We start from the raw sequence: 13,166 nt of genomic DNA on the forward strand, positions 1-13,166 counted from the left end.
CAAGTTTTGTTTGTTTTCAGCGTCTGTTTACACTCAATGGGCACCAAATGGTTCCAGAGAAGTACTTCTCGCGGAATTTGAAACAAAATTCTTCTTTATTAGTGTTCAAAACACAACCGGAGGCAGTATGGCTTTGGATAAGCAAGTAGAAAAAAAATGTGAAACAAGGTCGATCACTTTACCTAAAAGTTGAACCATTGTGTTCGATTTCGAGTTTGTGATCTAACCACTACTCAAGGATAATTGACTTTTAAGAAAAAGGCTTCTTTTTTAGTATTCAAAACTCAGAGGTGTTGTGTTTGAATTTTTGATCTAAATACACTATTCAAGGATAATTGACCTTGAAGAAAGACTACTTTTAGTATTAAAAACACAATAATCGGTGACCGCTTAACTTTGAGTTACCAAATATAATAAAATGTGAAAACTTGCCCTATCCCTCTTACTTAAAGTCAAAGTTTGAGTTTGAGTTTGAGTTTGTGATCTATAAATAGTATTCAAGGGATAATTACGTCATAATAGTTGTTATGTTATATAGTTGTGAACGCAAAACATTTGAAATACGTTCTCACAATCTATTTAGACTACAGCTATATATGTGTCAAAAAAGTGAAGGAGACCTTCTGGTTTTACTAAGCTTTTTGATATAATTTACTATATTATATAGACTATATTCACGTGGTCTATTATGCAATCTTTACTGCACGACTTCTGCAAGCATTCTAAGCTGAAGAGTATAATTTTGCATTGTTCTATAGAAAAAAACAGAAATAACACATGATTTTCCTGGTGCTAGGAAAATTGGTGGACAGGTCGTTTAGCCGACAAGGAAAAAATGAGAAATTTAGACGACAGTTTTTATCATAATTGGTAATAAAAGTCTAATTGGTTTATAAATCAGTAGTTCGGTTGTGATAGATTCATATCAACTCCCACAGACCGTTGAGGCATGACCATGGCCCGCGAGGCATGGCCAGATGCGGTTAAATGCAGTCCAACCACATAAAGCCTCCGTTACATTAGTTGATGAAAAAACTAAGGTATACTTGTCCGCTTACAGAATAGTGTTTTAAATTGGCCAATCACAGCTTCCGAATAAGATTTATTGCTCATTTTACTTAAATTGTCGGTAAAAATGTTCATTTTCTTGGTGTGTTGACATATTTTACCAGTAATTTTTGAAAAGATAGGTCAGTGCAACTCTTTAAATGATTAAATTACTCTGAAGAATATTCGGCTAATGAACATTAAATATTGTAAAATAACTAATGTGGAGATACCTTTAAGTCATGACCACATTAAGTAACAGTTAACACAACTAATTTTGATTTTTGCTACCATAAAAACCGACAACACAGACAGTAGAAATCAGATTAGGAATTTCGATACCATAGTCAAACTGACAAGTATACTTCTACATTCATTTGGCCGATTTGGAAAATTTCCATTGTTAAAATTCTGTAACCCATAGTGCATCAAGTTCAAAGTTTAAGGTATTCAAAGTTTTTGGAATTTAGTGTTTCACTTTTCTATGTGGTAATATTGTATTATAATACTAGTATTCTTGGCTTTGTGTACTTCGTTTTGATGTTATCTTTCCGAAGGGGTTTCTATGTTTTCAAACGTTTGTTTGTTATGGATCCTATGAAGAGTCAATTTGAGTTCTTTCAACTGAGTCAAAGACAAAAAACAACTGTCAAAAGGCAAATCCTGATTATAGAGGCAATTGAGCTAATAAGATTTCCAGATTTTTTAATGCAATATTTTAATTTCCTCTGAGCTTAAAAAATGTGAGAAATAAGTAAAAATGTCTCTTGGAAAAATCTCCAGGTGGAATTTTACTACTGCGTGTTTTGCTTATTGCCACTATTGTCAATAGAGACCATTGTAATTTAACATGATTTTTATCCTCATGAAAATTTGTAGCCTCTATAACAATAAATGGTTGAATCATTATGTACATGAAAAAGTTGTTTTTCACGAGTAATCATATAGCAAAACCTTAATTTTCAATAAAGCTTTATTGATCGGCAATTTACGCTATGAAAATGAATCAGCGGTCTCACAGTTAGTATGAAAATATATTTTTTTCATGGCGCTCAAAAAAAATGAAACCTCTAACAGAACTGCAAAATTAACAACGGTAAGAAAAGAAACGCTTTTTAATGTCAACTTTGCTTTTAATTTGAAAGACTTAATATAAAACAATGCCTAGTTGAAATAAAAAAAAGACTTAGATTGTGCAAAGCAAAAATTTATAAGATATCCTTGTCAAACAAATATTTATGTACAAGCTGATTTTTCATTACTGCTTTAACAAATTTGTTTTTTACGACCTCAATAGTTTGCATTGAGAAAACTCATAGGAGAACGGAGAAGTATTTACTTCTTGCATCTATTGGAAATTTCGTTCTGATACGTTAAATGCTTACTATTCATTATACCATAGCTTTATGGATTAAAGAAGTTTTAAGTTCGCGTTAATGAATACTTAGGTTTTAAATTTTTATGAGTTACTTGAATAACATACTGAAATACTTCAAATTGACACATAACTCTAAAAGCTACTGAAGAAATTCTGTGAAAATCAAATGTTCTAAGACAAACACAAGTTGTTGTACATGTATACGGAAAACAGTAGTGCATACTTACGTCTATGGTTCAAATTGAGCCTTTGAGCAAAACATGTTTGTTATCTACTAACGTTAGCAGGGAACTTCTTATCGTTCCTTACAATAAACAACGTGAATACTATGCAAAATCAAAAGTATTATACAAATAACTTAATACTAAACGTACGACATAGAACCAGTTACTATATAAACTAGAAGCAATTGTAACCGTGAAAATCAAACAATAAGTCCAATAGTTGAGTTTAAATGTATTTGATTTGTCCATTGCTTTTTCCATTGCTTTATATAAGTTAACGTTATTTTGTTTAAATTCAGCACAGTAGGGGGTCGAAATGTACTCCCAAATAAAGAATTGCAAGCCTATGTACTCACTCTCTACTTATCACAAGTTTTGCTGCAACACAGTAGAGTACATGTATATATACGCCTTCTTGATCAGAGACAAGAGAATACTTAAGCAAACTAATAAAAGTGCTTTTAGCCGAAAATATTAAGCAACAATTTTGCGGAGAAGACTGAACTTCTCATACGCACAGTGCAATTCTTCAGCTTTATACGTAGCAATCAGATCAAAACCTTGAAATGTTAATGTCTGAGGTACTTAGGAGATACTTCAATTCTTTTTACAACTGAAAAGGAATAAGAATTAGTCTAACTGATTTAACAACTGAGTTCTCCTCGAAATGTTATAGGTCTTCATTGGAAACTATTTGGCTAATTAGGCTAATAGAACGAGTGTTAACATCCCAGCGAACGGCTTATATTTACTTTTAACTGAATGAATTGCTTCTCAAATTAATATTTTAGCGTTTTCATTCTTGACTTGTATTTCATTCAGTTAGTGTATGCCAAAACCCAAACTCAACTGCCGGTTTATAACCTATAATGTATCATATCCTAACGCAATTTGAAGGCTCATTTCAGCGCACAATTGTCTATCAAACTCGTTATGAAAACAATATTGCCTTTATACAACAAAGGAAGGGCAGCTCAATTTCAAGCTGGACTACCTTCGATCATTGTCTCATACCCAAAAAATTTATTGACTTTGTTACTACATTACCTAATATAACCGAAGAGGAAGACTTTATCAACAACTCAACCCGCTCAGAAACGGGAGTAACTTCTCAGAATATACCTAATCCTTTGACTTCTGACATATGGTCACTTCCTATGGACATAAAGAGGATCTTGCGCAGTTATGATTTCGAAAGTATGCCACTCTTCAGGAGCCATGAAGAATATTTCGCTGCTTTAGAAGGTTTGGAAAATATGTGGAAAAAGCTCGAATTATGCAGAATTGAAACAAAACTAACCACCATTCACGATAAAATTGATCATACAACATCATCCACAACCGATGATAACAGAAAGACTGTGATATCTTCCATCTTAGAACGATTCCTTAGTCTTCTTGAAGAAAACTCGAAAATTGAAGAAAACTTCCAGAAACTTAGCACTGAGCCATCGGCTAACAATGCTCTACGAACGAGGAGCCAATCTCGTGTTGTTGGAGGATGTGTAATTCACAGTGGAAATTTTCCAAAAAGAATGAGATTCGATGAAAATGTGAGGTGTTCATGCGACAATAACAACTAGAACTGAAAAATTCATGTCGATTAAAGCTTATGAACTAGACGTTGGTATCCAGTATTTTCCATTTATAACCTGTTATTTTGAAATGCTGTGCTTTATTAAAATCCGTTGTGTATGCTTATTAGCCAAATTTTAGTAGTTGAAAAACCACTCCTTTAAACTAAAGTATGTTGGTTGAACAATATCCACGTCAGACAAACAGGAAACAGGCTTCGACCTGTTTAAAGAACTAGAAAGTCAGAAATTTGTTGTAGAGTAGGATTCCCAAACCGTAGATTATCGTTCTGAAATGTTGAAATGGATACGCGCAAGAGTCGACGTTATAAAGAGCTGACGTTAGAATACACCGCAACTTGTTTTGATTTAAGTAGAACCGAAACCAGAAAATTGCCGTTCATTACCCTAAATTGTTAGTTGATTATTTAAAAAAGTACCTGAGTGGGTTAATTGGTCTCATGTTCGGTTATGATAGTTTCATATCAAGTCCCAACAGCCGCTGAGGCCTGGCCATGGTCCGCGATGATTTCAAGATAATATTTTTTTTAATTTCCTTTCAGTGTCTTATACTAGAAGATACTAAATATTATTTTTTCCAATACTCGAATGTAGTAATCTCATTTAAGAGCCAAATTAATTTGTCGCAAAATTTACCGTAAATTATCAACTTATAATTTAAATAAAATGTCGGTTCTCTTGAATCGGCTCTTTTCACTTCGGCTCTCTTACAAGTCACGGGTTGAAACAAAAAATTCAACCTGACCACTTTCTTTTTATGAATAAAAAAACCTATATTGTGAGAAGTTCAGTCTTCTCTGCAAAATTGTTGCTTAATATTTTCGGCTAAAAGCACTTTTATTAGTTTGCTTAAGTATTCTCTTGTCTCTGATCAAGAAGGCGTATATATACATGTACTCTACTGTGTTGCAGCAAAACTTGTGATAAGTAGAGAGTGAGTACATAGGCTTGCAATTCTTTATTTGCGAGTACATTTCGACCCCCTACTGTGCTGAATTTAAACAAAATAACGTTATCTTGTATAAAACAATGGAAAAAGCAATGGACAAATCAAATACCTTTAAACTCAACTATTGGCTTTATTGTTTGATTTTCACGGTTACAATTGCTTCTAGTTTATATAGTAATTGGTTCTATGTCGTACGTTTAGTATTAAGTTATTTGTATAATACTTTTGATTTTGCATAGTATTCACGTGGTTTATTGTAAGGAACGATAAGAAGTTCCCTGCTAACGTTAGTAGATAACAAACATGTTTTGCTCAAAGGCTCAATTTGAACCATAGACGTAAGTATGCACTACTGTTTTCCGTATACATGTACAACAACTTGTGTTTGTCTTAGAACATTTGATTTTCACAGAATTTCTTCAGTAGCTTTTAGAGTTATGTGTCAATTTGAAGTATTTCAGTATGTTATTCAAGTAACTCATAAAAATTTAAAACCTAAGTATTCATTAACGCGAACTTAAAACTTCTTTAATCCATAAAGCTATGGTATAATGAATAGTAAGCATTTAACGTATCAGAACGAAATTTCCAATAGATGCAAGAAGTAAATACTTCTCCGTTCTCCTATGAGTTTTCTCAATGCAAACTATTGAGGTCGTAAAAAACAAATTTGTTAAAGGAGTAATGAAAAATCAGCTTGTACATAAATATTTGTTTGACAAGGATATCTTATAAATTTTTGCTTTGCACAATCTAAATCTTTTTTTTTATTTCAACTAGGCATTGTTTTATATCAAGTCTTTCAAATTAAAAGCAAAGTTGACATTAAAAAGCGCTTTTTTTTCTTACCGTTGTTAATTTTGCAGTTCTGTTAGAGGTTTCCTTTTTTTTGAGCGCCATGAAAAAAATATATTTTCATACTAACTGTGAGACCGCTGATTCATTTTCATAGCGTAAATTGCCGATCAATAAAGCTTTATTGAAAATTAAGGTTTTGCTATTTGATTACTCGTGAAAAACAACTTTTTCATGTACATAATGATTCAACCATTTATTGTTATAGAGGCTATAAATTTTCATGAGGATAAAAATTATGTTAAATTACAATGGTCTCTATTGACAATAGTGGCAATAAGCAAAACACGCAGTAGTAAAATTCCACCTGGAGATTTTTCCAAGAGACATTTTTACCTATTTCTCACATTTTTTAAGCTCAGAGGAAATTAAAATATTGCATTAAAAAATCTGGAAATCTTATTAGCTCAATTGCCTCTATAATCAGGATTTGCCTTTTGACAGTTGTTTTTTGTCTTTGACTCAGTTGAAAGAACTCAAATTGACTCTTCATAGGATCCATAACAAACAAACGTTTGAAAACATAGAAACCCCTTCGGAAAGATAAAATCAAAACGAAGTACACAAAGCCAAGAATACTAGTATTATAATACAATATTACCACATAGAAAAGTGAAACACTAAATTCCAAAAACTTTGAATACCTTAAACTTTGAACTTGATGCACTATGGGTTACAGAATTTTAACAATGGAAATTTTCCAAATCGGCCAAATGAATGTAGAAGTATACTTGTCAGTTTGACTATGGTATCGAAATTCCTAATCTGATTTCTACTGTATGTGTTGTCGGTTTTTATGGTAGCAAAAATCAAAATTAGTTGTGTTAACTGTTACTTAATGTGGTCATGACTTAAAGGTATCTCCACATTAGTTATTTTACAATATTTAATGTTCATTAGCCGAATATTCTTCAGAGTAATTTAATCATTTAAAGAGTTGCACTGACCTATCTTTTCAAAAATTACTGGTAAAATATGTCAACACACCAAGAAAATGAACATTTTTACCGACAATTTAAGTAAAATGAGCAATAAATCTTATTCGGAAGCTGTGATTGGCCAATTTAAAACACTATTCTGTAAGCGGACAAGTATACCTTAGTTTTTTCATCAACTAATGTAACGGAGGCTTTATGTGGTTGGACTGCATTTAACCGCATCTGGCGATGCCTCGCGGGCCATGGTCATGCCTCAACGGTCTGTGGGATTTGATATGAATCTATCACAACCGAACTACTGATTTATAAACCAATTAGACTTTTATTACCAATTATGATAAAAACTGTCGTCTAAATTTCTCATTTTTTCCTTGTCGGCTAAACGACCTGTCCGCCAATTTTCCTAGCACCAGGAAAATCATGTGTTATTTCTGTTTTTTTCTATAGAACAAAGCAAAATTATACTCTTCAGCTTAGAATGCTTGCAGAAGTCGTGCAGTAAAGATTGCATAAAAGACCACGTGAATATAGACTATATAATATAGTAAATTATATCAAAAAGCTTAGTAAAACCAGAAGGTCTCCTTCACTTTTTTGACACATATATAGCTGTAGTCTAAATAGATTGTGAGAACGTATTTCAAATGTTTTGCGTTCACAACTATATAACATAACAACTATTATGACGTAATTATCCCTTGAATACTATTTATAGATCACAAACTCAAACTCAAACTCAAACTTTGACTTTAAGTTAGAGGGATAGGGCAAGTTTTCACATTTTATTATATTTGGTAACTCAAAGTTAAGCGGTCACCGATTATTGTGTTTTTAATACTAAAAGTAGTCTTTCTTCAAGGTCAATTATCCTTGAACAGTGTATTTAGATCAAAAATTCAAACACAAACTCAAGACTTCCACTTTTCTGTAGAGCAATCGACCAAAATCACCATTTTAATAAACTTGCTTATCGAAATCCATGCCACCTCTGAGTTTTGAATACTAAAAAAGAAGCCTTTTTCTTAAAAGTCAATTATCCTTGAGTAGTGTTTAGATCACAAACTCGAAATCGAACACAATGGTTCAACTTTTAGGTAAAGTGATCGACCTTGTTTCACATTTTTATTCTACTTGCTTATCCAAAGCCATACTGCCTCCGGTTGTGTTTTGAACACTAATAAAGAAGAATTTTGTTTCAAATTCCGCGAGAAGTACTTCTCTGGAACCATTTGGTGCCCATTGAGTGTAAACAGACGCTGAAAACAAACAAAACTTGTTCAGCTAAACACCTAAATTTAATGTTTTTGTTTGAGCTCTCAAATGCGACAAGACTGTGCAAGAATGCAACAAGACTGGGCAACGAGTTTGTGCAAGAATGTTTCATGAGGTTGATTCGTTTTTAATTTTCTTCAGATAAACAATGACCAAATGAAATTTAACAAATTAGGAAGAAGTTAATATAACAAAAATTGCAAGATCATGTAGCGCTAAACTTTTGATGCATAGCAAGTTCACAATTACAGTCTCAGCTTTGAACACATCCTGAGCCGAAGCTAAGGTTAATATGAAACTCAACAAACGCATTGTCCTTCTGGCAAGCTATCCCAGCAGTTTTCTGTCTATACAAGTTTTTGAAACGTAGGTATTTGGAAAATTTGTGTAATTCCTGACAACTGAAACAACAAGTGGCTCTGAATAAAAATACGAGAACAACTATATAGTGTAAAACCTGTTTTTTTTTTGATAATGTAGGTAGGTTGTAAAGTGTTTGTTTCCATTAAGGTACACACTATAGAATTTTTGAAGCAAGCAATTTTTGAATAAAGTATAAAAAAATTTGCACTTCAAAAAAAGAACATATCAAAAAAAACTCCTAAAAATTAGACTGGTTCGCTAAACAATAAAACCCTACATTGATTTAATTAATTAAGTACCACTTTATATACCATACCATGGATTTCTTAATTGTTAATTAAGAAATTAACATTGAGTTGAAAATTACTGAGTTAACGTATACAACATAGCTTCAGCGTTTTTTATATCTTCGAAAAAACTTCAAACACTTAATGAATTGTTGAAAATATTAGCGGCTAAATTCTATCGGTCTGTGTCAGTCAGGACACATTACCTTGAGATAGAGAAAAGCTTCTGTTGTTTATGCTCAGCGAGTTTCCTCTAGAGATAAGAATTGTTTTCTTTTTTTAGAGAAACAGAAACAGCTTTTTGTAGATAGTTAGTAAACAAATGGTAACATTTGAAGGTATTAAAAGGAAGTAGTAGTAGGTACTAGTGTAACTTAGAACCAATAAGTAGTTGTAGTAGATATTAATAGTATCTAGTAGTAGTTGTAGGTAGTACTAGTAGGTAGCAGTAGTAGTAGTAGTAGGTACTAATTGTAGATAGTAGTTGTAGATAGTAGTAGTAGGCAGTAGCAGTAGTAGGTAGCAGTAGTGTTGTGTTCAATTCCGAAATGTTCGCCAGGCTTCATAACCCAATATGTTATACAGACTCTACCGCTTTAAATTTCAAATTCCTTTGGATGTTACTCTTTCCGATGCTCTATCAAATATCGTTACGGTGATGTTATTTTAAAACGTCAACAGAACAATAAGTAATCCAAAATTTTAACACAGGGTTACTGAATGCACCGAAAATTTGATTCAAGAAAGAACAATAATGAACTCATTCGATTTTTATTGGCTTGAGGTGCTCTGATATTTTACTTCCAGTGTTTAATAGTTGAGTATATGTATATTCAGTATGCTGGTACCATTTACTGAAGAAGCGATTCGCTTTTGTTTAAGATTTCAGTCAAAGCACGCATTATCCGTTAGTTTTAACCCCAATACGCAAACAAGACTTATTCGCTACTGATGTTGTTTCTAGCAACCCCGCGCAGATACAAAGCTTGTGTTCTTTCTTGCTTAATTGATCAAGTGGCTAATTAACTTTTGAAAATTTAGCTATTTTTACAGTTCCAGTGGAAACTACCCTTCTTGTACAACATTACACTATTTGTTTGATTCAAGCTCTTGACGAATTCCTATCATTCTACTTTATTTAACTAACACGTTCAGCTGCTCCTGCATATCATAGTTTTTCCACCAAATTTTTCGGTTTTTTACAGAATTTAATCTTTTTACTTAGCTCAATTTATTGTTTATCTCTCAACAATTTATCTCAAATAATTTTTTCCTGTAAATAATCTTGCTCAATCCTAGAAGGGTAGCTGAATGCGTATAGAGAAATTCGTTTTCAAAAAAAAAGCATGCCCAGAACATCAAAAAGTTGTTTTTGTCTTCTGTGTTGCAACATTTTATATTTTTCTTGCCAAGGAGTAAATTACAAAGAGCATGAATTTGTTTTTTTTAAGAAAAATCTTAATAGTTTTTTATTATGGTATCTAGATAGGAGAAGAAATTTCAGTTTTCAACAAAGCATGCTCAGAACATCAAAAAGTTGTTTTTGTCTTCTGTGTTGCAACATTTTATCATTTTCTTGCCTAGGATTAAAAGACAAAGAGCATGAATTTTTTTTTCGTAAAAAATCTTGATAGTTTTTAATATGGTAGCTAGATAGGTGTAGAAAATTCAGTTTTCAACAAAGCATGCTCAGAACATCAAAAACTTGTTGTCGTCTTAGTTTGTGACATTTTGCTTGCCAATGCTTAATGGGACAGAGTTTAGCTACGCTGAAGGTCAAAATCCGTGTGCAAGATTTAATATTATTGGATCGTGGAGACAAATAACAACATTCTTCAAGGCAATTAAATTGCCCTCCAGGAACTTATCTCCCCCCTCTCTCTATCTCTCTCCCTCTCTCTATCTCTCTCTCTCTCTCTCATCGGATTGCAAACATATAAATACATAAATACATAAACACATTCAGACATATATACATACATTTCACTGTATAGATATAGAAAAACATACACACATAAAACCAAGAACGTCTTGACATATACACACATTTACAATTTCTACCCACAGACATACACTTCAGCTTATACTCATAGAAACATTACTAAACTTAAGCACAGTTATATTTACTTATAAACAGATATTAGGACTTTGAAAAATTTTGAAAATTTTTTTCAAAAAATTCGAAATTTTGATATGTTTCGACCCCTATACTACTTAGGTGAAAAAAGTGAAGTCAACAAAATATCACTTTTGAGTGCTCTTTCATAGCGCAAAATCCATTTCAGACCATTTTAGGACTCCAAAAAATTTTTAAAATTTTTTTCAAAAAATTCGAAATTTTTATATGTTTCGACCCCTATACTACTTAGGTGAAAAAAGTGAAGTCAACAAAATTTCACTTTTGAGTGCTCTTTCATAGCGCAAAATCCATTTCAGACCATTTTAGGACTTTGAAATTTTTTGAAAAATTTTAGGCTTCTGGTGTCTTATATTAGGTTTTTTATGTTTTCACCAAAAGATTTAGTGAGAGTTCAAAACTTAGGTAACACCTAATTCTATATACAGCGAACATTTCAACAGCGGATATCTGCCATGTTACTGGAGGGCGGGGGGTCCGGACCCCCCCCCCCCCCCCCCCCCCCTCCAGTAACATGGCAGATATGATTACTACTTACGTGCACTTGCGGGCTTGAATTTTTAGTTTTATACCCAGTAGGTTTCTGGCGGGGAGGGGGTAGACAAAATGGATCTGTGGCAATGATAATACCTTTGGTTCCACATATAGTCGCAGTCTTCAGTCTGTCACAGGTAATAGACACTGACAAACTGGCCAGTCTCTCCCCAGGGTACTTGAGGCTCACAGCCATGTCCTTGTCCACATTAGGAGACAGCAAATACGACACACTTCGGACCTCCTCAGGTTCTGAGTCGAACAGGAAGTCAACCAGGTTGAGACAATAGACTCCTATGTCGAACCAGGCACTTCCTCCGAAGTCTGGGTTGGTCATTCTTTCAATTGGAGATGCAACGTGCATATGGGCTTGAATTTGCTTCACATCACCTAAAAGGGCAATTTATAGGATCTCGTTCCAGCCATGGTATCAAACCAGCTCAGAAGTCATTCTATTTTGGAGAGGGGGATTGTCTGATTAGAAGTCATACTTTGGGGGACATTCTGCATCAAGTCACTCGGAGTTGGATTGTCTTGTCAGAAGTCATTTTGCTCAGGGGTGACTTGACCAAATTCGCATCAATAACCTCTGATTAGCGATCATTTCGAGCGCATTATAGTCTAGCATACATCCCTTGCAATGCTATATTAGCCCTATTTACAATTTTTCAAAATAGAAAGTTTAAATTAAGAAACATAGTTACGAATGACTAGCAAATCACAGCCCACATTTGTGGACAAATAAAGTATCAGTCTCCTCTCTGGTTGCAATACATCAACGTCCGCCGTTCATTGGATGATACACAACCCGGGTTGAGGTGGTAGAATATGATTCGACATTTTTTTTGTCTGGGGTTACCCCCTCCCAGACTTTAAATACGCGGTCTGGGCCATACTTTTCCCACGGCCTCAACCCGGGAACTGAAGTCACACGCTAAACAGCTAGTGTCCTCATCTCATCTCTTTTATTTGTTAAGAGCTTTTAGACTACCTATATACAACGGTTATCAGTAACCCAGCAGAAAAGTGCGTCTTAAACCGCACTGGATTGACTTGCCTTCAGTTAAGACTACATTCTCAGTACAAAAGGATGAAAAATTTACACATCAAAATTTGGTTACTCTAGTATATAAAAAATCTTGAATATGTGGACTTCGCTATTTTGTTGAATTATGTGCCAACTTCAGTAGTTCTACTTAAAATTTCGTTTGGTTTCTCTTGCATCAAACTCTTGGTCCTAGTGAAAAAAAATTAAATTAAATTTCAAATTAAATGGGTTTTCAGAAGCTGAGGACTTGTTATGCACTCAGAACAATTACATTACTCAGTTCCAACAAGTCATCAATAGGCTTCCAAGAAGCCTAGTCTAGTGAGGCCGAGAAGGAGTTTAAAGGTATTTGGCCAGAAATCCGTCAAATTTAAGAAAAAGCCACTATTTGACAAAGAAACGGATATAACAAAAAACGATAAACTTAAGAAATAAAGATATCAGTAAAGTTCTGAAAGCAGTTTAGTATCGCTTGAATGCAACATTGGACACACATAGAGATAAATTTTTTCAGTTGGTTTCTACTTATTGCTTTTACG

The 13,166-nt window shown here is 33.5% G+C and overlaps 1 protein-coding gene across 3 annotated transcripts in view; it reads right to left on the reverse strand.

Moving 5' to 3' along the window:
• The window catches only part of LOC142344197 (trans-1,2-dihydrobenzene-1,2-diol dehydrogenase-like), a 45,253-nt gene that overhangs the window by 16,974 nt on the left and 15,113 nt on the right, over positions 1-13,166 (reverse strand). For all 3 annotated transcript variants that reach the window (XM_075395735.1, XM_075395734.1, XM_075395733.1), the window contains exon 4: positions 11,676-11,969. In XM_075395735.1, the coding sequence (XP_075251850.1) occupies positions 11,676-11,969 (294 nt within the window). The remainder of the gene's footprint in view (positions 1-11,675; positions 11,970-13,166) is intronic.

The sequence above is a fragment of the Convolutriloba macropyga genome, chromosome 8 (assembly GCF_964194025.1).
Source record: "Convolutriloba macropyga chromosome 8, txConMacr16.3, whole genome shotgun sequence".
Lineage (NCBI taxonomy): Eukaryota > Metazoa > Xenacoelomorpha > Acoela > Convolutidae > Convolutriloba > Convolutriloba macropyga.